Source organism: Neolamprologus brichardi, chromosome 10, assembly GCF_056152115.1.
Source record: "Neolamprologus brichardi isolate AB-2024 chromosome 10, ASM5615211v1, whole genome shotgun sequence".
In the NCBI taxonomy this organism is placed as follows: Eukaryota; Metazoa; Chordata; class Actinopteri; order Cichliformes; family Cichlidae; genus Neolamprologus; species Neolamprologus brichardi.
This window is the reverse complement of record NC_142113.1, coordinates 33,485,392-33,507,161: the sequence shown is the minus strand read 5'-3', so window position 1 is coordinate 33,507,161 and position 21,770 is coordinate 33,485,392. Positions and strand designations below refer to the sequence as shown.

Below are 21,770 nucleotides of genomic sequence, written 5' to 3'. Positions count from 1 at the left end.
ATGGGAGCAGACAGCTTGTGTTGTCAGATCCTGGATCAGTGCATCGGTTGTTCGATGTGGAGCTGCTGTTTCGAGCTCCAGCCCACACATCTTCGGTCTGAGATGACTATATTAGAAGTATTTCCTTACTATGACATCACAGAGATCTGGGAGAAGAAAAAACTGAGATAAACTGTCACACAGTGAGCTCAGTGTTAGAAACTTCGGCCGTGTTTAACAGGAGGAGGGGATGTGACAGGAATGAGGAGACCTCTGTTTGAACACTGATCCCGTGTTTGATCACACAGCTGATAGTGTTCGGTCTGCCGCTCAGCTCTCTGTTTATTTAGTATTTACTGTATGAATCAGAGCTGATGGTGGTGATGATGGAGGGAAGAGAGCGGACGGGTTGGAGGAGGAGGGGCGGATCCATTCACTTTTCTCTCTAATTAAAGCCTCAGATAACTGGAGGCAGAGCGAGGAGCTGAAAGCTTCAGGATCTCCTCCGGAGGAGAAGGTGAGTGATCCTATCTGCTTCCACACGAGAAGCTTTTTAAAGTCCACTCTGATCAAATTATTTTAATTCCTTTGAGCGTGTAGACTCTGAGGATTTATGAACTTTTGACTTTCTGGCTGCTTGTAGAAGGCGAGGAGCTTTGAAATGTGTGGCTGATTTTATCTCGGGTCGTGTGGAGGACAGTTCATCAAAATTACAGGAGAGTTGGTGTCGAGCTAATTTGTATATCTAGCACCCAAATGCTTCATTCAATCAGCAATAAAAAGTAAAGACATTAAAACATCCTAATAAATTCAACAAATATTGGGTGGCATCAACATTTAAACTTGAGACACTAAAATATTTTATGTCTACTCTGAATTATTCGGCTGCTCGTGTAAAATCATTGGCGCTGTGAGCACCTCCTCCTCCTCTTCCTCCTCGCCCGCTGCAGTCCCTGTATTGGGTTTCATTCCTGCAGTTGTGGCTGAATGAACACTGATCAATTATTTACAGAGAAGCTGAAGGTCAGGAGAGAGACCCAGAGAGACCCTTTGGGCCTGAAACAGAGACTTCTTAACCACAAGTCTACCAAAAAAAGCCGGAGGTGGAAGCTCAAAGGACGACAGGGATGAGGAAGAGGGTGGCTGAAGGTGGGAGCTCTGATCCACTGATGCTCGGTAGATGAAGTACTAGAAACAGAATCAATTTCAGGCCAGACTCGCTTCAAATCTTTCAAACGCACCCTAAAATGTCCGTGAACCAGGAATGTCTTCATGGAAATCAGGCACCAGCTGACAGCTGCTGTCAGTTAATACCATCACAGGTGAGTCCACAAACATACAGACTGGATTTAATCCTCTGTGATGGTGTGTTTGCTCACTTAGTAATGAATGATTGCTATAACGGATCATAACGAGAGTGATAAATTATAAAGACCCTTCATTCAATTATAATGACAGCAACTTACATTTCCTTCTTTTAATTATAAAGAAGAATAAAAAAACAATATAACCCCAATAAACTTTGTGTAAATAACAAATAAATGCAATGATTGCAAAGCTGGTAAACCCATATTTTACTCACAACAGAACAAAGAAAACATAAAAAGTTTATGAAAGATGTAATGGCAGCAACACATCTGTAAAACGTTGGAACAGACTCATGTTTCCACTGTGCATCAGTCTGTAAACGTTTGAGAGCTAACAGCAGCTGCTGGACTCACAGAGGAACGCTGTCCTGTTCTGGTTTGATGGAGGTTTCTAGCTGCTCAGCAGTCCTGGCTGCATGCATAGATTGTGCATGCAGCATATGAATGCACAGACTAGTTTGTAATTTTGTATTCTGAAAAAGCAGCCAACATGGAGATTGCTGTTCTACCCGTTCATGCTTTAAAATATGTGGCTAAACACTGGCTGCAAAGTTTATAGTTCATTATTACTTTTACTAATATGGCTAAAAGCAGCTAACAGAGAATTACAGCAGATAACACAGACTAACTGCAGCTAACAGAGGCTAAAAGTAGTGAACAGCAAGCAACACCAGCAAAAAAAAAATAGCACTAAAAGAGGCTAACAGAGGCTAAAAGCCGCTAACAAAGGTCAGTGGAATCTAACAGAGGCTAACAGCAGCTAACAAAGGTCAGTGGAATCTAACAGAGGCTAACAGCAGCTAACAAAGGTCAGTGGAATCTAACAGAGGCTAACAGCAGCTAACAAAGGTCAGTGGAATCTAACAGAGGCTAAGAGCAGCTAACAGAGGCTAACAGCAGCTAGTGGAGGCTAACAGCAGCACACTGATAAAAAAAAGTTAAGGATGTTCTCTACAATTCACCTCGGTATTATTGTCCTTGTACAGAAGTGAGCTTTACTGTCTTTACGGCTCTTATCAGGCTGCTTTCACAACTTTTACAGCCTCTTCCAGGGTAATTAGATGTGGCCATATACTGAGAGGTGAGGTAAACAGCAGACTGACAGCCACACTTACTACAGACGAACAGCTGTTTGCCCTACTGTGGCCACCATAGCTAAGATTATGCCCTTGAGTTGCCCTTGCCCACAGAGATTTCGCATAAGTCACATAAGTCATTACACAGAGTAGTACAAACATTAGATGGTTACCTAGGCAACCAAAATAAAATAATTTCCAAAATAAGATGACAATCAGAAAACGTCTTTTACAAAATAAGATAAATTAATATATTTACTTATGAGAACACAAATCTAACATGCAGCATCTGGTTTAGCAAAAATCGGTGGCTCAACAAGCCACACGTGAAATACTGTGGACTCATCTGAAGGCCAACCATCTCCGTGCTTTCTATCCTGCAGGTTTTTAAAATGTTTGTTATTCTGGAAAATGAAGACTTTGTGAACAGACCCTGGATCATTGCTACAGTGTTGTAATAATGTACATAATGTTTATGGATTCAGAGACTATTTGCACATTAACTGAGTGTGTGTGCTTCTTATTACACAACCCACACTCAGTTTTACATGGGACAATTAAAAATACATGTGTTCTGTTAATTACTCCAGAGATGGGAATCCTGCTTAACCGGCTAAAGGGCGTGCCCGGAAAGACACACACCTCTGAACTCTTCTCGTCAGTCACATCGACCATATTTGGGACCAGGCAAATGGAAACAAAGGCTGTCAGATTCCTGCTACAGTAGGTTGGAAAAAACTGATATCAAAAAGTGAAGAGCTGGAAGAAGTTCTGTTGCTGGTGTTGTGTGACTCGCTGAGAAAAGTGAGAATGGGACGGTTTACTTTTTTATCACGTTGTTGTCTGGCTTTCCAATTAAATTGAATCCAATGGAGAAATGTCTCAGTCTTCTAACACACAGTCTTTAATCTCTGCAACGCCTCCACACAGCAATAACTGCCATCACATCGAGCTTGTTTCCGGCGTTGAATATCCCTGCAAATAGCAATAAAACAGGTGTTGCAAAAGTTAGTAAATCCAACTGTGTGCGTGATTGAAGTATTCTTCTCTCTATAGTTTGGATATCATATCTAACAGAGTCAGTTCCCACCTCTAACACATAATATTGTCAATCTCACCAAAACCAAGTTTGTGCTGGTGCAACACACTAAACGTCTTCATATGTTAGCTCGTAATCAAGTCACTTACTTCTATTTTGACCTCACACTTCTTCTTTTCTAAGATTTATATTTGACCATTTTACACAGTTGATGTGCACTGACACTCTGATCGCTGCTCAGAGGTTAAAGAACAATCTGCACGTGGAACCATTAATAGCTCAACTAATAAACATGGAATATACTCTAAAAATAACACCCTGTACTTCAGCTGCTTCCTCTCAGAGACTTTGTGTTTTTATACGTAGCCACTATAATGTGCAGTAAATAAATTCAAAGTAGAGCTCACAGCTGAGTTTCTACCCTGCTGTATACTGACTTTAATCATAAATATACATGACTCAGCCATTTGAGCAGCTTTGCAAGGGGCGTCTTGACCCACACTTCTTCAGTTATTGTGACACGGGCTTTAAAAAAACCTGACCAACATAGAACAGACCACCAGCCTGCTGTACGAATGGTCTGGAAAGTTTCATTAATGATTGAGGGGCTAATTGAGCGAGACAGAGTCTTCATCAGCATAACGTTGGTGGTACATTCTGAACAACCTTTCCTGAGAATAATGAGGCAATAAGGCTGTGTTTTCTTTGCTCTCTTTCCCTCTCTTGTCACAGAGACATGGATCAGTCAACATTGAGCCGAGACCGAGGATGGATAGATGGCTAGATAGATAGCACCTGAAGAAGACTATAGTTAAGGACTAGAGTGGAAGGAGCTGAGATGATGCCAGACAAGCCTGAACGAATCCTCTTCTGCCACAAATAGCCTCAGCGGTTCATCATGGGGTTGAGTCAAACCTCAAGTATCACCCCAGACATCAGCTTGCTGGCGGCAGTTGTGGCGAGCAACCATCTCAACACGTCAGGCACCTCGCACACCTCGCCACTCCCTCTGCCTTCATGCAGTATCGATGAATCCTACAAATATGTCTTCCTACCCGTCTGCTACTCGCTGACCTTCCTTTTCAGCCTTACCCTCAACTCAGTGGTGCTCCTGCGCTCCTGCTGCCATCATGGACGTCGTTGGAACACTTCACTGATCTATATGGTGAACTTGGCCACCACTGACCTGATGTACGGCCTGTCTCTGCCCTTCCTGGTGGCAAGCTATGTGCTGAGGGACTGCTGGGTGTTTGGGGACTTCATGTGCCGCCTCGTACGCTTCCTGTTCTACTTCAACCTCTACTGCTCCATCTTCTTCCTTACCTGCATCTCTGTGCACAGGTAGGACAGCCTAGAAACAGTGCAGCAAAATGAAAATGTAAAAGTTTATCTTCCGCATAAATGTTGTCTAAACTTTAACCAAAATACCAGAAAATCTGCACAATAAATACAAATAAATGAAAGTTTTGTGACTGTTTGGATTTAATGTCACGACCAACTCTCAGAGTTTACTAAGAGTTGGTTGTGGCAGATTTCCAGTTGGTGCCATTAAAGCTCAAGTTAAAGTCGGCTTGATGGCGTCTTGCTGCTTTTTGTTGTTTATCAAATTGTTTTGTAATCGTTGTTATTATGAGACTGGTTTAGTAAAATCCAGCTCCTCCCCCTTTGTTTCCAGCTCATAACCAGAAGCACACTTTCACCGACACTACAAACAAATAATTACTGCTCATATTATTTCCTGGTAATGTTAATTTTTGATGGATTTCTCATCTTTGCTATTTGAACTTTGACTGGCTAACAGGAAATTAGCAAGCTATCAGATTCCTCTGATCTTTGAGCCCATCGGAAGTTGATCGGATGTTTGCAGCAGGTGAGCTGATGGGTTTGACCTCAGAGCTTGTGATCAAAATAAACTGCCGACCTAACCAAAAGCCATTCTGTTAAAGAGCCACATAATTGTTCAATAGGTTTGAATGGGTAAGCTTCAGCTGATAATTCGACCCCTGATAATCTGAACCTGACATCATTGTCATCAGTCAATACTAAATAAAGGCTAGTTCTCATTTGCTCCATTAGCTCACTACCTCTAAGGTAGGTATGGTTTATCTGTTAGTTTGTTAGAGGGATCACCTGATATGTTGTTGTCAGATTTGCATAAAAGTACTATATATGTGAAAGGTTGGCTCATATTTTAGTAATCACGTGCTGAACTGAGACGAGAAGCTGTTTCCTTTCAGATCAACTCTTCTATGGATTTTTGACTTTCTGAGTTTTCTGTTATTTCTGTTTGACACATGGCTAAAAACAGTTTATATGAACCTCAGTGTAAATGCTGAATAAGCAGAGGTTAAACGGATGGACTGAACTGACCACTAGTCGTCTCTCCACAGGTATCTGGGGATCTGTCATCCAATGAGGACCATCACACTGGAAAGTAAGCGGGTGGTGAAGGGGATCTGCGCATTAGTTTGGGTGGTGGTCTTCATTCTCACCTGCCCCATCTTCAGGTTCGCCCAGACCGGATACGTGAGGCGTAGAGCTGGTGAGGCTGTTGAGCCTGGAGAAGGGAGCGATTATGGGAACAGAACTGGAGACCAGGTCGGCGAGGAGTACATAAACTGCTGGGATGATGCCATAGATAAGGAGTTTGCAGACTACGTCCCATATGGCATTGTTCTCCACCTTCTAGGTTTCTTTCTGCCCTTTGTCATCATTGCCTGGTGCTACTCCCATGTGGTCCGGACAATATTTCAGACCCTGCGCTCTCCTCCCAGTTCAATAGAGGGTGGCGAGGATGGACCAGTGGGTGACGGGTCTGTGGAAGGAGTTCGAGGGCGCGAGAGAACCTCCGTCTCTATTTCTGGCTCACAGTACTCACACTACATCCGCCGCCGGCGGAAATCCATTAAAACCATTGTCACTATCACACTGCTGTTTGCACTCTGCTTCCTACCCTTCCATGTGACTCGCACGCTCTTCCTGCTCCTGCGGCGGGGACAGCTCGGCGGCTGCAATGCCATGAAGACCGTCTCCATCTGCTACAAGGTCACCAGACCTTTGGCCTCCTGCAACGCATGGCTCAATGCTCTGCTCTACTTCCTCACGGGCGATAAAGGTGGCCCCAGCTGCTGGCCAGCCGAACGCACCGTCCATCGAGACCGCCGGAACGGCTCCCTCTGGTGGCCGCTGAAGATCCTCAAAAGAGATGGAGTGGGAGAAGACGATCACGAGGTGGCCGAGAGGGTTGAAAGGGAAGTGCACATAGAGAACGAGTCCAAGTCCTCCAGAGTTATCTTCTAGGATGCCATAGATCCTCAGTGGGTTACAGGCCATGTGGGATTGCTGCTTTTGATTTGAGGATGTCTACAGACGCCTCATTGCACCACACATGGCATTGGTAATTTCTTAAGAAGAAGCATTTCCAACTTGTTAAAGCATAGAGCTTTTTAAAAACTGCAGCGATACCTGGCCAGACGTTGTTACCAGTCAGTCTGAATACTGCAATTGTTTGTAAAAATGAAAACAGAGTGACAAACTGATGGAGGAGATGGTGTTTATTTCAAATATTCTGTAACTGAATTGTAAACAAAGCTGTCAAATCGTTAAGTCCCAACAGTCTAACAGAAACTCTGATATATTTATTCTTAATTTAGTGATTTGAGCTGAATTGTTGATTTTATGACCAGCAGCAAAGTGAGCTTGGTTCCTCCCCACTACTGCCAAGTGGTGCTTATATGGGATGATCTGATTGTTGAGCACGATCTGATATCGTCGTGTTGGTGTTGTTCCCAGATCATCATGAAAATGTTGTTCCAGGATCAACATTGCAAGTGACCAATCAGAATGTTGTGATGTCATACTTTTGCGACTTCGGGAAAAACCGGCATAAAACAAAAAACTGTACTTAAGCTGCGAGAAACCGCCTCTGTCTGCCGATCAACAAACCCAGACCCAAACCCTAACCCTTACCTTTTGATAAACGGTAAGCAAAATTGATATTGTCCTTGCAACACTGGAATTTCATAAATGCACGAATGGGTTGGCGTGCAAAAGAATAACGTCACAACAATGTGATTGGTCACTTGCAATGTTGAACCTGGAACAACATTTTCATGATGATCTGGGAACAACACCAACACGAGGATATCAGATTATCCGATTGTTGAGGTCCTTTCTTTAAAATAGTAGGCTATTTACCTTAAGTGCATTAAGAGGAGCTTTTCCATGTTGATTTGCCCGTCGATACTCTCAGTATGGATGATTCTGAAACGATTAGCTACCTGCATTAATCTGTTTTTATTTATTGTATTTATTTCTTTGACTCACAAAGCAGAAACATTTCACTTCACAGAGGGAGGGACAATTTTTTGCTTTTAACGAATAAATCAAGAATTTCATCAATTCACAGCTGCATCGTCAAAGCTTGAAGGGAGGGCGGCTCGCGCCTTTCTCCTTCCGCCTTCCTTCGACAGTCCAAACACATGTATGTTCAGTGCCCGGCTGTCTCATCGTGCTACACCTGTCCAGGTGCATGTCACCTTTGACAGCTGGGACAGGGTTGTGACCACAGCGGCGCTGCTTTGGATAAGTAGAAAAAAACAGATGGATGGGTTTGCAATGTTGAAAATACACATGAATCCTTTTTATGTAATTTTGTGAAATAAACGTCTTCTTCTATTGTTTCAAACTGCAGCCGAACGATCACAGCTGACAGAAAATGCCGCCTCTACCTTCACCTTCTGTGAAATGTTTTCACTGTTGTGCTTTGGGGAATCTGAACATTTGTAGAAGGAAATCTCTCAGAAAAAAGGCGGAGAAGACAAATATTTGTACTTGTATTTGAATCCGCTGAAGGCCAAATTTGCTTAAAGCTGCATGTTAAATATCTGTGAAATATGTTGAATTTTAAACAATAAGCATACAGATCATGGACACGGGAGTCCTGACCAATCAGTAGAAACTGCTCTGTGTCCGTTTTACTCAAACTGAAATACTTCCCGTTTAGAAACACGCTGTGTTTTCAGCACTGACGAGTTATTAACATTTTAAAGTGACTATTATGATTTTATGCTGTGAGGACTTTTGTACCTGCTGACTGCAGCCGTGCAGGCCCGGCTGGTTGGATGGATCTCCTTCAGAGGCACGCGCTGCAGCTTCCTGTCATGTTGTTGTCCAGCCTGGGTCACTCTGTGATACCACACCTCATTTCTCTGTTTGTGGGACTTTGTCTGGATTAAAGTGGGTTGTTGAACTCGGCTCTCTGTGCGGCCTTGTTTGTGGTTAACGTGAGGCTCAGAAATGTTTAATCAGCTTTTTTAGAGACAAATCAGCCGAGCTTCTGCTGACCATCATACAATAACTAATACTAAGCAGCATTCGTGTCATCACTGTTATTTATTACACTCAGTTTTAGATTCTGGTGAAACATCAGCTTTCATACAAAGTCCAGCCGAGGCTGACAGGATACTAAACTGGTGACTGAACGGTGTCACTGCACAGGAACACGTCTCCAAAACATCTCAGACATAATCAAGCAATTATGCTTTCACTGGTAAACAAATGTTAACCTCAAACTATCATCAGAGAAACAAAGGTTAAATCAGAGTTCAGAGCCTGGACTGACTGTAGCAGACACCAGGCAGCGTGTTTCCCTCTGTGTTCATCTTCACTCATGTTCCAAATGTGCTGCAAATACATCAGATCACCAAAATCAGAAGAAAGTGGAAAAAAACTCACATCTTTTTTGTACACAGATTAAATAGCAACAGAAATCTTTGGCACAACTTCACCTTCTAAGGTGCATGAGAAACGAACACCGCAGGAACTCCAGCAACACTTAAAGGTAAAGAGGAACAACATTATTATGGCCCTCATCAGGGTCATAATAACATATAAACCAATTTGTGTTTAAATAAAGGACAGGAAACAGAAAGGAAAGGAACAAAATCAAATGAACCAATCACACCTTCATTGTTATTGTTATTGTATAACAGGTTAATACACAGGTGTTGAACTCCAGGCCTCGAGGGCCGGTGTCCTGCAGGTGTCAGATGTGTCCTTGATCCAACACAGCTGATTTAAATGGATAAACTACCTCCTCAACATGTCTTTAGGTTCTCCAGAGGCCTGGGAGCTTGAGGGTCCTGCGCAGTATCTTAGCTGTTCCCAGGACTGCGCTCTTCTGGACAGAGATCTCCGATGTTGTTCCCGGGATCTGCTGGAGTCACTCTCCTAGTGCTCCGATTACCACGGGGACCACCGTTACCTTCACCCTCCACATCCTCTCGAGCTCTTCTCTGAGCCCTTGGTATTTCTCGAGCTTCTCGTGTTCCTTCTTCCTGATGTTGCCGTCATTCAGAACCGCTACATCGATCACTACAGCCGTCTTCTTCTGTTTGTCTACCACCACTATGTCCGGTTGGTTAGCCACCACCATTTTGTCCGTCTGTATCTGGAAGTCCCACAGGATCTTAGCTCCGTCATTCTCCACCACTGTAGGGGGTGTTTCCCAATTTGACCTCGGGACTTCCAGGTTATACTCGGCACAGATGTTCCTGTACACTATGCCGGCCACTTGGTTATGGCGTTCCATGTATGCCCTGCCTGCTAGCATCTTGCTGTTATGTTATGCAGCCGGGGTCTTGTCTGGTGTGGCAGACCCCAGCCTCCATGGACTTAGAGCTTGTTCCTATGCTGCCATGTTTTGTGTTTTCCAACACACACACACACACACACACACGTGTGTGTATTTTTGACTAATATGGTGAGCCGTCTTTACCAGGCTTTCTCAGACCTAACAATTAGATTCTTTGTCCGACACGCTGGCAGGACGAGCATTCCTGAGTTGCACTTAGGGCATATCTGTGTAGTGGAAATCTACTAGACAGAATTAATATTACACCAACTGCAGACAGTTATTCTGGAGACACAGGAAACAGTCTGTGTGGACTCATTAAGTTTATTTACAGGAGCCGTGCTGTGTAAACATGAGAGAAAGAAACCTTAAGATTAGAAAGGAAACAAAACACGACTACGGCTTGTGTGGTGAGCTAACACTAAACAAACACGGATTTCACTCTAGAGGTCAGGTTTTACACAGTGAACACTTTTATTACTTAGTAAACTAAAAATAACCAAAACAAACAAGTAAAATGACGAGATGGACGACAAATAGTGAGTTTTCCTCTAAAAACAAGAGCTGATGCAACATTAAGGTATTTTATTAGGGGGGTGGTGCCTCCATAACTTCACTACACCCAAGATCTTCAACAAAAATCAGAAAATTAAGGAACTCATTGAACTAAATTACCAAAGAAAAACTTAAAGCTTATCACAGAAACAGTGAAGATTATAAATGATCCTCTTATGGCCTCTGACAGCGGACTCATCTCTGTGAGTGTCCCCATCTTATCTTAATGACCTTGTAGTACCATATCACCCTATTAGAGCACTTCGCTCTCGCTCTGCAGGCCTACTTGTTGTTCCTAGAGTATTTAAAAGTAGAATGGGAGGCAGAGCCTTCAGTTTTCAGGCCCCTCTTCTGTGGAACCAGCTTCCAGTTTGGATTCAGGAGACAGACACTATCTCTACTTTCAAGATTCAAACTTTCCTTTTTGCTAAAGCATATAGTTAGCGAGTCTTTGTCCTTGAAATAATGAAGGTTTATTGTAATGATTGAGGTAGATTTGAGTGTACAATGTTTATTAGAGGCAGCTCTGCTAATCACAGCAGATGGTGGCACAAGAAGGTGATTAAATCTACAAAGCTTGGTCCTCTGTGGAGCTGGAACCATGATTTCACAGTAATCTGATTACACTTTGAGAGTTCCCGTCAGCCCTGATCCATAGGATATCGCTGCAGGGATCAGCCCATTAAAAACACAGTGACGTCCAGCATTCGCTTCAAAACACCTTCATCACAACAAAATCTCAGCATATAAAGTGCAGTCAGTGATAATGTCACTGTGGGCAAACACATTCAGATTCATGCTGTGAGATGAGTCCTGAAGGCCTGAGAATCAGATTGATCAGCTCATTTAAAATCAGCTGAATCGACTCCTGACTGTCCTTTATAATAGTAATTAAAACTAAAAGCAAAGCACCATTGTTATAAACTCCAGTCAGACAGCTCTGGAGTCACACCAGTTTACATCACTGACTCACAGGGAGTAAAAGCAGCCTTCACAAATCAATATGTATTAAATACTTTGGACTTTTAGATCAATAAAATTCTGAGGTGTGTTTTTAACAGCGGCTTTAGCCGGCGAGAACATTTATCACACAGTAAGCACAAAAGTTGAAGCATTCGAATATTTGTAAGGTGGTTTTTGAGACCACTCTTTGTGTTCTGAGCTAAACTGGGGGCTCGTCCGAGATTTGTGCATCCTATAAACTTTGCTTGTTCAATGCTGCTGCTTTTAAGTGATGTGTCGATGTATTTTGGTTTGATGACTTATTAGCCTTTATTAGATGCAGCAGGGGTTTAAATATAAAAGGTTTTCATTGGCTAATCAGTTTAATAAAGTATAATTACGGATGAGGGTGGAAGTCCTCAATCTAAGCAAGTGCAGTAAATTTGAAGACTGTACCTGAGAGGGGAGCAGGCCTCTCAGGTACAGTCTGACATCGGCACACCTGCCCTTCACCGATTAATTGATCAGCTCCCACTCCAAGTCGCTGATCAGCCTGTAATTAAGCTTCCGGTAGTTTTTGGGGTGAATCTGTCGCTGCCGCCACACCTCCTCATACAGGCTGCGTGTGACCGTAGGCAGCAGTGGGAAGCCAGCGGTGCGAGCCAGTGTGTTGCAGTACTCCCACTGATCCTGGTCCAAGATCAGCAGGTGGCGATGCTGGACTCCCCGCTCCAGCTTCTCCTGCAGCTCCCGCCGGACCTCATCCTCCATCTGAACTCGAGGGGGTAACGTGACCAAGCCCTCCAACACGGCCAGGGCGAACTGCACCTGCAGCGACAGAAGACAAACAAACCTGACAACCGAAGCTACCTAACAAACGGCATTCAAACCAGAGTGAGTCCGCTCTGCTTCTCAGAAAGTCTACACTGGGCGGCTGCAGTGGAGAACAGTGGGTATGATGGGACACTGCCGCTCACCTGGCAGTTGAAGTTGGGGAAGGGGCAGATGATCTTGCAGATGCCGATGAAAAAGAGCGAGGGGAAGGCGGGTGGCACCAGAAAGCGGTACAGAGGCGACATCATCTGGTCCTGGATGTCCAGACCCAGCTGGGCTGCGTCCAAGAACGGAAACCTGAAGTTATACCCGGTGCAGAACATCAGGACATCCGCCTCCGTCACCGAGCCGTCCTGGAACCCATCACAGCGTCAAATACAACCAACCAATCACAGGAGGCGTCTGCTTGAACTTTATTATATACAGTGGCTTGCAAAAGTATTCGGCCCCCTTGAACTTTCCCACATTTTGTCACATTACAGCCACAAACATGAATCAATGTTATTGGAATTCCAGGTGAAAGACCAACACAAAGTGGTGAACACGTGAGAAGTGGAACGAAAATCAGACATGACTCCAAACATTTTTTTGAAATAAATCACTGCAAAGTGGGGTGTGTGTAATTATTCAGCCCCTTAACAGAAAACCATAAGAAGTCCTGTTTGCAGTTTGCCACAAGCCGTGTGGGGGTCACAGCAAACATGTGGAAGAAGCTGCTCTGGTCACATGAGACCAACATGCAAAACGCTGTGTGTGGAAAACTAACACTGCACATCACTCTGAACACACCATCCCCACTGTCAAACATGGTGGTGGCAGCATCATGCTCTGGGGGGGCTTCTCTGCAGCAGGGACAGGGAAGCTGGTCAGAGTTGATGGGAAGATGGATGGAGCCAAATACAGGGCGATCTTGGAAGAAAACCTCTTGGAGTCTGCAAAAGACTTGAGGCTGGGGCGGAGCTTCAGCTTCCAGCAGGACAACGACCCTGAACATAAAGCCAGGGCAACAATGGGATGGTTTAAAACAAAACATATCCATGTGTTAGAACGGCCCAGTCAAAGTCCAGATCTAAATCCAATCGAGAATCTGTGGTAAGATCTGAAAACTGCTGTTCACAAACGCTGTCCATCTAATCTGACTGAGCTGGGGGGCCGAATACTTTCGCAAGCCACTGTATCAGGTGGACTTCCTGCAGTGGAGGATTAATACAGTTGAGGTCAGTCACCTGGAAGCGAATTCTGCCGTCGTCCTCGACGGCCTCTACTGAGCTGGACTGTTGAATCCCATCAGGCAGAGGGAACGTGATCCGAGGGCGGCGGTGACTCAGAGTCACCTGTGAGATGAAGAAAGAAAAACACGCAAATTACCGTGAGTCTAAAGCTCCGTCACACGCTTTCTGCACTCGCTGCTCGTCCCAGGCTGCAGTTAGGGTTAGGGTTAAAGACACAATTATACGTCTTTGCTCTCGCTCCCCTTCCTCCAGAGGCTCCCTGTGGCTTTGTCAAACAGTTAATACAAATGTAGGAACATGCACCCTCTGTCTATCACCTGGCACCTTCCTCCCATCAGAGGAGGAACCCACTGGTGCCCACCTCGTCAACTAAAATATGCAAGAAATAAAGATAATAATAATAAAAATAATACATCTGCATGCAGATGTTAGTTGTTACCTGGGCACCCACAGCCGCCAACTCGAGGGAAATATCCAGACCTGATGCTTTGGCTCCCAGAACGACCACCGACTGACCCGCAAACGGCTCCGCGAATCGATACGAGTGACTGTGGAGCACTTTCCCTGCACACAGAGAGGCACACTGCTTCTAGAATGGATCACTGGGAGGGACGCTCTGTGCAGCGGTGACAGTTGTTCCAGAGTAGGCGGGGCAAAAGTTGCCCCACAAGGCTGGCCGACATGATAGACGATGGGCGGGGCTGCGAATACTCAAGACTGTTTATTAAATGCAGTATGGAGAAGAACAACGAGAATTAAGAGACCTGGTGACCAGTGATGGACGTTAGACCAACTGTAAAACTGGAAGCAGTTTGTTCGCACTAACCACAACAACTACCATCTTCATCTGATGCGGCCCCCCTGGCGCCAGCTGGACGCTCAAGGCAAAAGCTGAAATAACACAACTCTCCGTTAGATAACAAAACAGCTGTTGTGACTCTTCCTCCTCATTCAAGGTCACGCGTTGACCGAAGATTGCTGACTTTTGCCTAACTGGGTGAAGGGACACTTTCTCCCAGCTGAACACACACACATGTACACTGATGCAGACCTACACTCACCTCCAAACGCCTTCGAAGCTCATGTCTTTATGTTGTGAGATGTGCTGATTCGAGTGTTGAGGTGTTTTTTTCTGTTCTCTGGAGGAGTTCTTTTGTTCTCCTCGTCTTTCCTCATGTTGTGCATTTTCCATGGTTTCGGTTCGGGTGGCTGCTCATGGGGTCGACCGGCCAGTGCTACCTAGCCTGACCCGTCTCCCCAATGTGATGTTTGTGCATTGTATGTACGGTCGGCAGGGCATCTATCTTAATTGCCCCTTGGGGATAAATAAAGTCTCTCTGACTCTGACTTGGCTGAGCTGCCTGTTGAGCTTTCATTCAAACTTCTTTGGTGTCCAGAAGTCCAGTTCACTGCATTCATTCAATCTCCTCATAAAAACAAATTTCTATCATATCAGGAACTTTTCATTAAAATACTTGCTTGTTGTAAAAGCTTTTTTTTTTTTATGAAGGCATAAATGTTTGTTTTACCTTTAAAGTTCTCGATGCCTGGTATGAGTGGGATGTGAGGGTCTGAGTAGTGCCTTTAAAACAGACAAAATAAGAGTCAAAATAATAAGAGCCGCTGAAGCAGGTGAACTCAGAGCTTTGGCGCCCTCAAGTGGCAGCAGGAGGCAGAGGCTTTTATTCTGAAGTAAAGCTGAGAAACAGGCAGCTAGTTGCTTTATACAGCCTACAGAGTCATTTCAAAATAAAATGCTCACCTTCAAATTAAGAGCTTTAATACACATTTTGTAACTTTCTGCTTTTGAATAAAATCATTTTCTTTCTCCAAAACACAAAATCGACTTCACAAGATTCACACTTTTATTTGTAAATGTCAACATTTAAAGACATCGTATTAAAGTTCCTCTCTGGAATAATTAGTGAATGCAAATATGTTGAATCGCAGCCACACACTGACCAGGTGTTACGGCTCATTAGCCAATGAGACGCTGTAGTTTAACCTTTGATTTAATGAAACTTTAAACTACGTCTGAAACCATCAACTCATCGGCAAAGTGTTGGTCACAGAACCAGATTCATAGGTTTCTGCACTATTACTTTTATTTGCCATCGCCCCCTGCTGGTCATTAGACAGAACGCAGTCTGTGATCTCACCCCGAGCAGACGAAGACGGAGTCAAACGTCTCAGTTTTCTGATGACCTGAAGAATCCGATGAGGTCACTTCCCACGCCGTCCTCTCCTCCACCTCGCCCTCTGTCGTCACATTGACAGGCTTCACGCTTTCCACAACGATGTTGAACTGACAAAAAGAGTCACAGTGAGGAGTGAAAGTGGCGCCGCGGGAGGTTTACTTTTGTATTGTATCATATTTGAGACAAATCAGATCTCTTAGACAATTCAAGGCGAGCAGATTTTTATTGACGGAGCTGAAATCGTCTCCAAATCTCTGATGATCCTGGAGTCCACACCTGTGGCAGGTACTCAGGTATTGGCTTTATACTAGAGAGCAGTTTAGTCATATTAGAACCTCTTGGTTAAATACAAGAAGCAGTCGAGCTGGTTGGAGCCTCGCTTCAGACTGTGGCTCGGAGTTAACATCTCGATGGTCACCGCTGTGGTCTTTCCCACAAACTCCACACTTTTTACAGATGCAGACATTTTTCAATCCAATCAATGTTATTTAAAACAACAGCTGCCTCCAGGCGCTTTATACTGTAAAGACTCTACAACAAAACAAAGAAAGGAATAAAACATCACTGAGTCGATATTTTCCTTTCTGCACTCGAAGGGCATTAAATAAAAAATGCTGCCATCAATAAAGATTTTAACTGAATCGTAAAGTCTGCATGTATCACAAAGCAGCCACCTGGACCCTTCATGACATCACAGACTGTTATGACAGCCAGCCGGTTAAATCTGACTCAGAAGAATCCCGGGCGACTCACCCGGATGTGAGGCCGGATGCCGTGGCTCTGGCAGTAGCTCTCCAGGTACCTCTGGACCTCCTGATGGGGCAGGAAGCTGCTAAGCTGGGGTTCAAAGGGGAAGTCCGGGAACATCATCACCTCCTTGGGCAGGTTGGTCCTGTCGGAATATCAGAAAACATTAACTGTGAGGACAGAAAGGAAACTTCACTGTAGCTCAGCCTTTCTCTCGTGTTCATGTCGATGTAGGAGACTGCAGAGAGAACGAGCCCACAGGAAAGCACCAGAAACAACTGACTTTCGGCTTTAGTTGAGTCAGGATTGAAGCGTTAAGGACGACTTTACAACATAAAGTGGAGCCGGCCCTCGCAGCGAGCCCATCGATGGTGTGCAGACAGGTGAGCCTACCTGAGGTCTCTGTACATGCTGCTGTGCACCGGCAGCCCGTTATCAAGCTTTCCAACATGTTCGTCGTAACACCAGGTGCCGCCTACGTTTTCAGAGAGCTCGAACACCACCGGAGGAGCGAAGCGGCCTGAACGGGACAGGATGTGCCTGGCCGCGCAGAGTCCGGCTGCTCCGGCACCGACCACCGCCACCCGCTGCAACATCGGGTCTGTGCTGGTGACTCCACCTGAACTGAGCACGGAGACACAAACGCGAGATGAGGTCTGGTTATCACAGTGAGTAAACAGCTAATAACGAGCATGCATGCTGTGTGAATACAGTGCGTGCTGATCTGCTCCACCTCACTTCCTGTTGTAGATCTATGTTCCAGTGCTACGTGCTCACATAAAACACAGCCACAGCACAGATGGATAACTAGGTGATGACTGATTAATGTGAAATATTTCCGAGCATCAAAATGATCATTTTGCTGGTTTTGGCTTTGCTCTCCAGAAGAAGCCCCGCCCACCTGCTGATTAAATATTCTGTTTATGAGGGGCAGCCAATCAGAAGAAAACTGGCATAAAGAGGCAGGAGTTAAAACTAGCGGAACTGAAGCTCTGTATAGTCTGATTATTTTGTTCGAGTCAAAGGATAAAAGTTATGTGAGTTTAAAGGTCAAAGGTGACGCTGTGACTCTAACAGCGTTCAGTACAGTTGAACCCAGCCTGGACTTGGACCTGCAGGCTGCCACTTTACAGTCTGAGCCATTAGATCCGCTCCTCCACACTTCACAGATGAGCAAATATGAATTCCCTTATCAGAATGCTAACAAGCTAACTCAGCCACAGTTTCATAAATCACGTTTATTCAACCCCATATTGCAAACTGCGCATGCCCACACCAGGCGGCCACAAACTTTTTAAGTCTACCTGTCAGAGCAGATCGCTCCGTTGCTACATTAAAGTCGGCACTTTTAAGCAAAACACCGATTAATCAGTGATGATGAAGAAACAAGGAGTTACCGTCGTCCCGCTCAATCGTTTCCCGTCCCGGTGTCCGCGGAAATCAGCGAAAACATCGCTCAAACGTTAGCTAACTGAGCCGCTGGGCGTCCATCCAGGTACCGAGGCACGACTCACGTCTCAACACCGCTCGGTTACCGCACAACGGCCCTGGTGTTACGGAGAAAACGGTCCCGTGTCTTCCGCTAACGTAATCAAAAAAACTTCCGGAGTCCTTCATAATAAAAGCAGATAAGGACGTTTAGCGCCAGAATACGGCAAAAATAATATTTTATTTTATTCTATTTTCAAAACATTTTAGCTTCATTTAGTTTCCTGAGTGGATTTACTTTACTCAGATGTATTATTATGATTCTGTTCCCTCTGTTACATTTTATTGCTGGTATTTTATTTATCTATCGAACTATTTGTGTATTTATTTTAGCTGTACAGTCCTCCGATCAACGCTTCCTGTTTTTAAATAAACGGACTTTATTATTTTGAAAAAATAGTTCGATGATAGTTTAGGTTTTACAGTATTAACCATCCTATTACGGCTGCTTGTCGTGTCAGTATTTAACAAAAATGACTAAAACTACATGTCCGGGTTTCTTTTGAAGTTAATTTTATAATAAAATGTTTGTTAGCTGTATCAGTCAGCTGACCTCTGAGAATGGTGTTTGCACTCCTCACTGATCAGTCCTCGGTTCATCTGTTTTGGTTCCCGCTGCTTTAGATGTCCTGTCATAAACACAGCGCTTACACTCTTACAGGTGAGAGCAGCAGGTAACAACGCACCCTCAGTCAACAAACAGAGGGTCCAGGAGGGCTCTCTCTCTCTCTCTCTGTCTGTGCTCAAGGCTGCTTTGGGATGCTTTGTCTTGTTGCTCTGCTCTTTTCCACCGGATCTGTTTTCGGGATCTAAATCTAACAGGATCTAAAAATAGAAAAGAAATATTGAGTTTCCTCTTTAAATGCACATCATGAGCCACCCTCACTGAATCACTGTTTAATGCTCTGCTGTAGAAGTGACGATGGAGGGAAACTTTGCTCTGACAGAAAAGCTCTTTGTGATGAAGTGAGATCTTGTTCATGTGACCTGCATCAGAGCACCTCCTCTAAGAGTCTCCTCCCACCTTTCCCTCACGTCAGGATATTTCAGGTCAAGGAAAAGTGGTTAGGATAAGGAGGAGGGTCATTGTTGTTATTGAGCCGACTAACACAAAGAAAGCCTGCATAACTTTATTGGTTTAATCAACACGCAAACAGAAACAAACTCTTCACATTTCAAACATTTTATTAGAACAAAGGATGAAAACAGGCCGAGCCACTTCCCTCACCCAGAACACTTCAGCCACACTCAGGTGATCGCCGCAGATAAAAGCACGCCCCCATCAGGCAGGAGCTCGCTCTGCAGCTGAGCAGCGGGACCTTAAATGAAAACCTCTGCTGTCTTTTCGTTTTCAGTCTGTTCCTGCTGAGACCATAGGGCTGACAAGTTCCAGGAAATAGTCACATCCATAAATCCAGGAGAAATTTTAGCTTGAAAATCCCAACAGGAAGTTCAAAGCTGATGCTTCCCATCAGCTGATCAGCTCCCACCTCAGTTCCTCCCCCGCGGTCTTTAATGTCCACGTGAATGGAGAAATAACCTCGGTATCCCAGCAGCGCTCCAACTCCGTCGTCATTTTGCGGCGGCATTGCCGTGCGGCGGGGCCGTCTGTGGCTGCGCCTGCGTTTGCTCAGCGAGCGCCTGCTGCAGCCGCATGCGTTTTCGTGAGTAGTGCTGCCAGTGCAGCAGCTGCTGCTCGTCGATGAACTTGGCGCACTGAGCGTTCACCAGCTCCTTCCTGAAGTGCTCGTACTGCAGCAGCTCCAGCATGTGCAGGCAGTGGGGGTACCTGCAGGGGGCGGAGTCACAGAGGTCAGCTGACAGAAGGGTTTACAAACATCACAACTTTATCCTCAAAGAGAAAATCATCTAAACCAAGAATCAAACATGTCGCCGTACTTGAGGAACTTGGCATACTCAGGCTCCTTCCAGTACAGCAGGTACTTCAGGTAGTTGATGAAGGATCGGTCCCTCAGGATGCCTCTCTGAGCCAGAACTGGAAACACAAACACACAAAACCTTCGTTAAACTTTGGCAAATGTGAAGCTGCGAGTTTCTGATCACAGAGTCACTCACAGTTCAGGTAGTTGGGATTCGCCAAACACTGGACGAACTCGAGCTCCAACTGGAAACGGTTCCTGGCCTGCTCGTCTGCAGCGGGAAGCACACGAGTTAATCAGTAACACGACATTCAAACCCACAACACAGATTATCCTGAGATCATCAGGAGCACATGCTTTTAACTTTATTATTTAATTACAGTAAATCTAAACATCAATAATGTCTGGAAGGATTTAATCCATACTACACACACGCCAACGTAACACACCCACGAGAACGCATGTTTTTATACCAGATTCCGTTAAAAAAAAAAGCAATTTAGAGGCACATTGTTTTAATTCAACCTGAAAACTTTAAACAGGCAGCTCGGAAATTAAATTTAATATAAGGATGAATTATTGCGAGCCGAATTAAAGAGCGAGTCTCGGAGTCTTCAGAGTCGATGCCAGGTCCTCTTCAAACACACTCACTTTAGCTGATAAATCAGGTTTGTTGTTAATCTCAATAATTTCTTGGGACGTTGTGATCAGGACAGAAAAGGCCGACACTCTGCAGCCTGACTTGAAGCTAATCGTGAGTGTACCAACGTCTTTAACAACACATTCAATTACATTTGAAAACAACCAGAACATTTACTTCCTTTAACTCCCTTAAATAAAACTCGTAATCCCAGCGCCGCCAGACTCCATTCAATTTAACGCCGCTTTGTCTGTTTGCGAAATGCTTCGTTGTCAAAGTAGAAAAACCAGACGGAGCAGACGTAAATACCACCAGCTGCTCACAGACACGCTTTTAAAGCCAACAAAGTAAAACTTACGGATTTATTTATGGCGTTCTGTCTTACAGGAAATATTAGCCTAGCAGATTAGCATTGACCAAACAATCCGCTACAAACCTGTTTCCATGGCTACAGCCTGAAGGCAGCAGTATGTAGATGAAGGACTTAAACGTCAGATAAACCGTATAAAAACTTAAAAAGCACAAATAAGAACAGAAAGCCGGGTTTTGCCCTTTTCAGGTTTAATCGCCGCCATCAAACGAGTGCACACTAAAACGTAAAACGTTAAACTTCCGCCGCCTTCGCGACATCCACGTCGCTTTACGCTGCCTGCTGTTCGTTGTTCGGCCTCAAGAGGGAGGCAACAGCAGGCAAAAGATAAGCGCCTTCAGACTCCCACAGATATGGGACGCCAGTTTTCTGCACAAGAAAAGTAAATATAGTTTGTTTCCTGAGCGCAGAGCTGCTGGAGCTCGTTTCCCTACAGAGCACTTTATACACTTTAAAGCCCAACCAGCTTCATCAGCGGCTGATGTCCAATCACAGCTTTGAAACCTCAGCTGAGTTTGAGCTCTCAGTGTTAAACGCTGGACTTGATTCACTCAGGTCTGTCTGTCGGGTCACGTTTACGTCGCTGTTTTATTTACAACTGAGAGAATCGGTTTGGCTGAGGTTAAAGTTACGTTTCAGAACTGCACAGTTTTACAGACGTTTAATGGGTCACTGTGTTAGACTGAACTGTTCGCTTTTCTTTATCTGGTGTGTTTTGGATTTAACAGTGAATTTTGAGATTAAACTGACTTTTAAAATGTTTTTATACAAAGAGGAAAGAGAAGGCGC

The 21,770-nt window shown here is 44.6% G+C and overlaps 3 protein-coding genes across 6 annotated transcripts; 1 reads left to right on the top strand and 2 right to left on the bottom strand.

Annotated features, from left to right (window-relative positions):
• The first annotated feature begins 4,332 nt into the window (after positions 1-4,332).
• On the top strand, positions 4,333-6,761 carry LOC102791768 (P2Y purinoceptor 3-like). The gene is made up of 2 exons (XM_087847603.1): positions 4,333-4,802; positions 5,852-6,761. Exons 1-2 carry the CDS (start codon positions 4,360-4,362, stop codon positions 6,759-6,761), a joined length of 1,353 nt encoding a protein of 450 aa, XP_087703729.1. The 5' UTR covers positions 4,333-4,359.
• Positions 6,762-10,409: 3,648 nt separating this feature from the next.
• unm_sa30652 (un-named sa30652) lies at positions 10,410-18,814 on the bottom strand. 4 transcript variants are annotated; one of them, XM_035905258.2, is made up of 9 exons: positions 18,645-18,814; positions 16,997-17,227; positions 16,610-16,748; positions 15,818-15,963; positions 15,188-15,240; positions 14,098-14,222; positions 13,653-13,760; positions 12,570-12,779; positions 10,410-12,420 (listed from the first exon to the last, which is right to left on the bottom strand). In XM_035905258.2, exons 1-9 carry the CDS (start codon positions 18,725-18,727, stop codon positions 12,109-12,111), a joined length of 1,407 nt encoding a protein of 468 aa, XP_035761151.2. In that variant the 5' UTR covers positions 18,728-18,814; the 3' UTR covers positions 10,410-12,108. The 4 variants fall into 4 exon arrangements, with proteins under 4 accessions (XP_035761151.2, XP_035761153.2, XP_006785235.2 ...); XM_035905260.2 differs by having other exon boundaries at positions 16,997-17,222; XM_006785172.3 differs by lacking the exon at positions 18,645-18,814 and adding an exon at positions 18,001-18,266.
• Positions 18,815-19,207: 393 nt separating this feature from the next.
• med31 (mediator complex subunit 31) lies at positions 19,208-21,312 on the bottom strand. Its single transcript, XM_006785171.3, has 4 exons — positions 21,048-21,312; positions 20,168-20,242; positions 19,991-20,087; positions 19,208-19,880 (listed from the first exon to the last, which is right to left on the bottom strand). Exons 1-4 carry the CDS (start codon positions 21,055-21,057, stop codon positions 19,664-19,666), a joined length of 399 nt encoding a protein of 132 aa, XP_006785234.1. The 5' UTR covers positions 21,058-21,312; the 3' UTR covers positions 19,208-19,663.
• Positions 21,313-21,770: the final 458 nt, after the last annotated feature.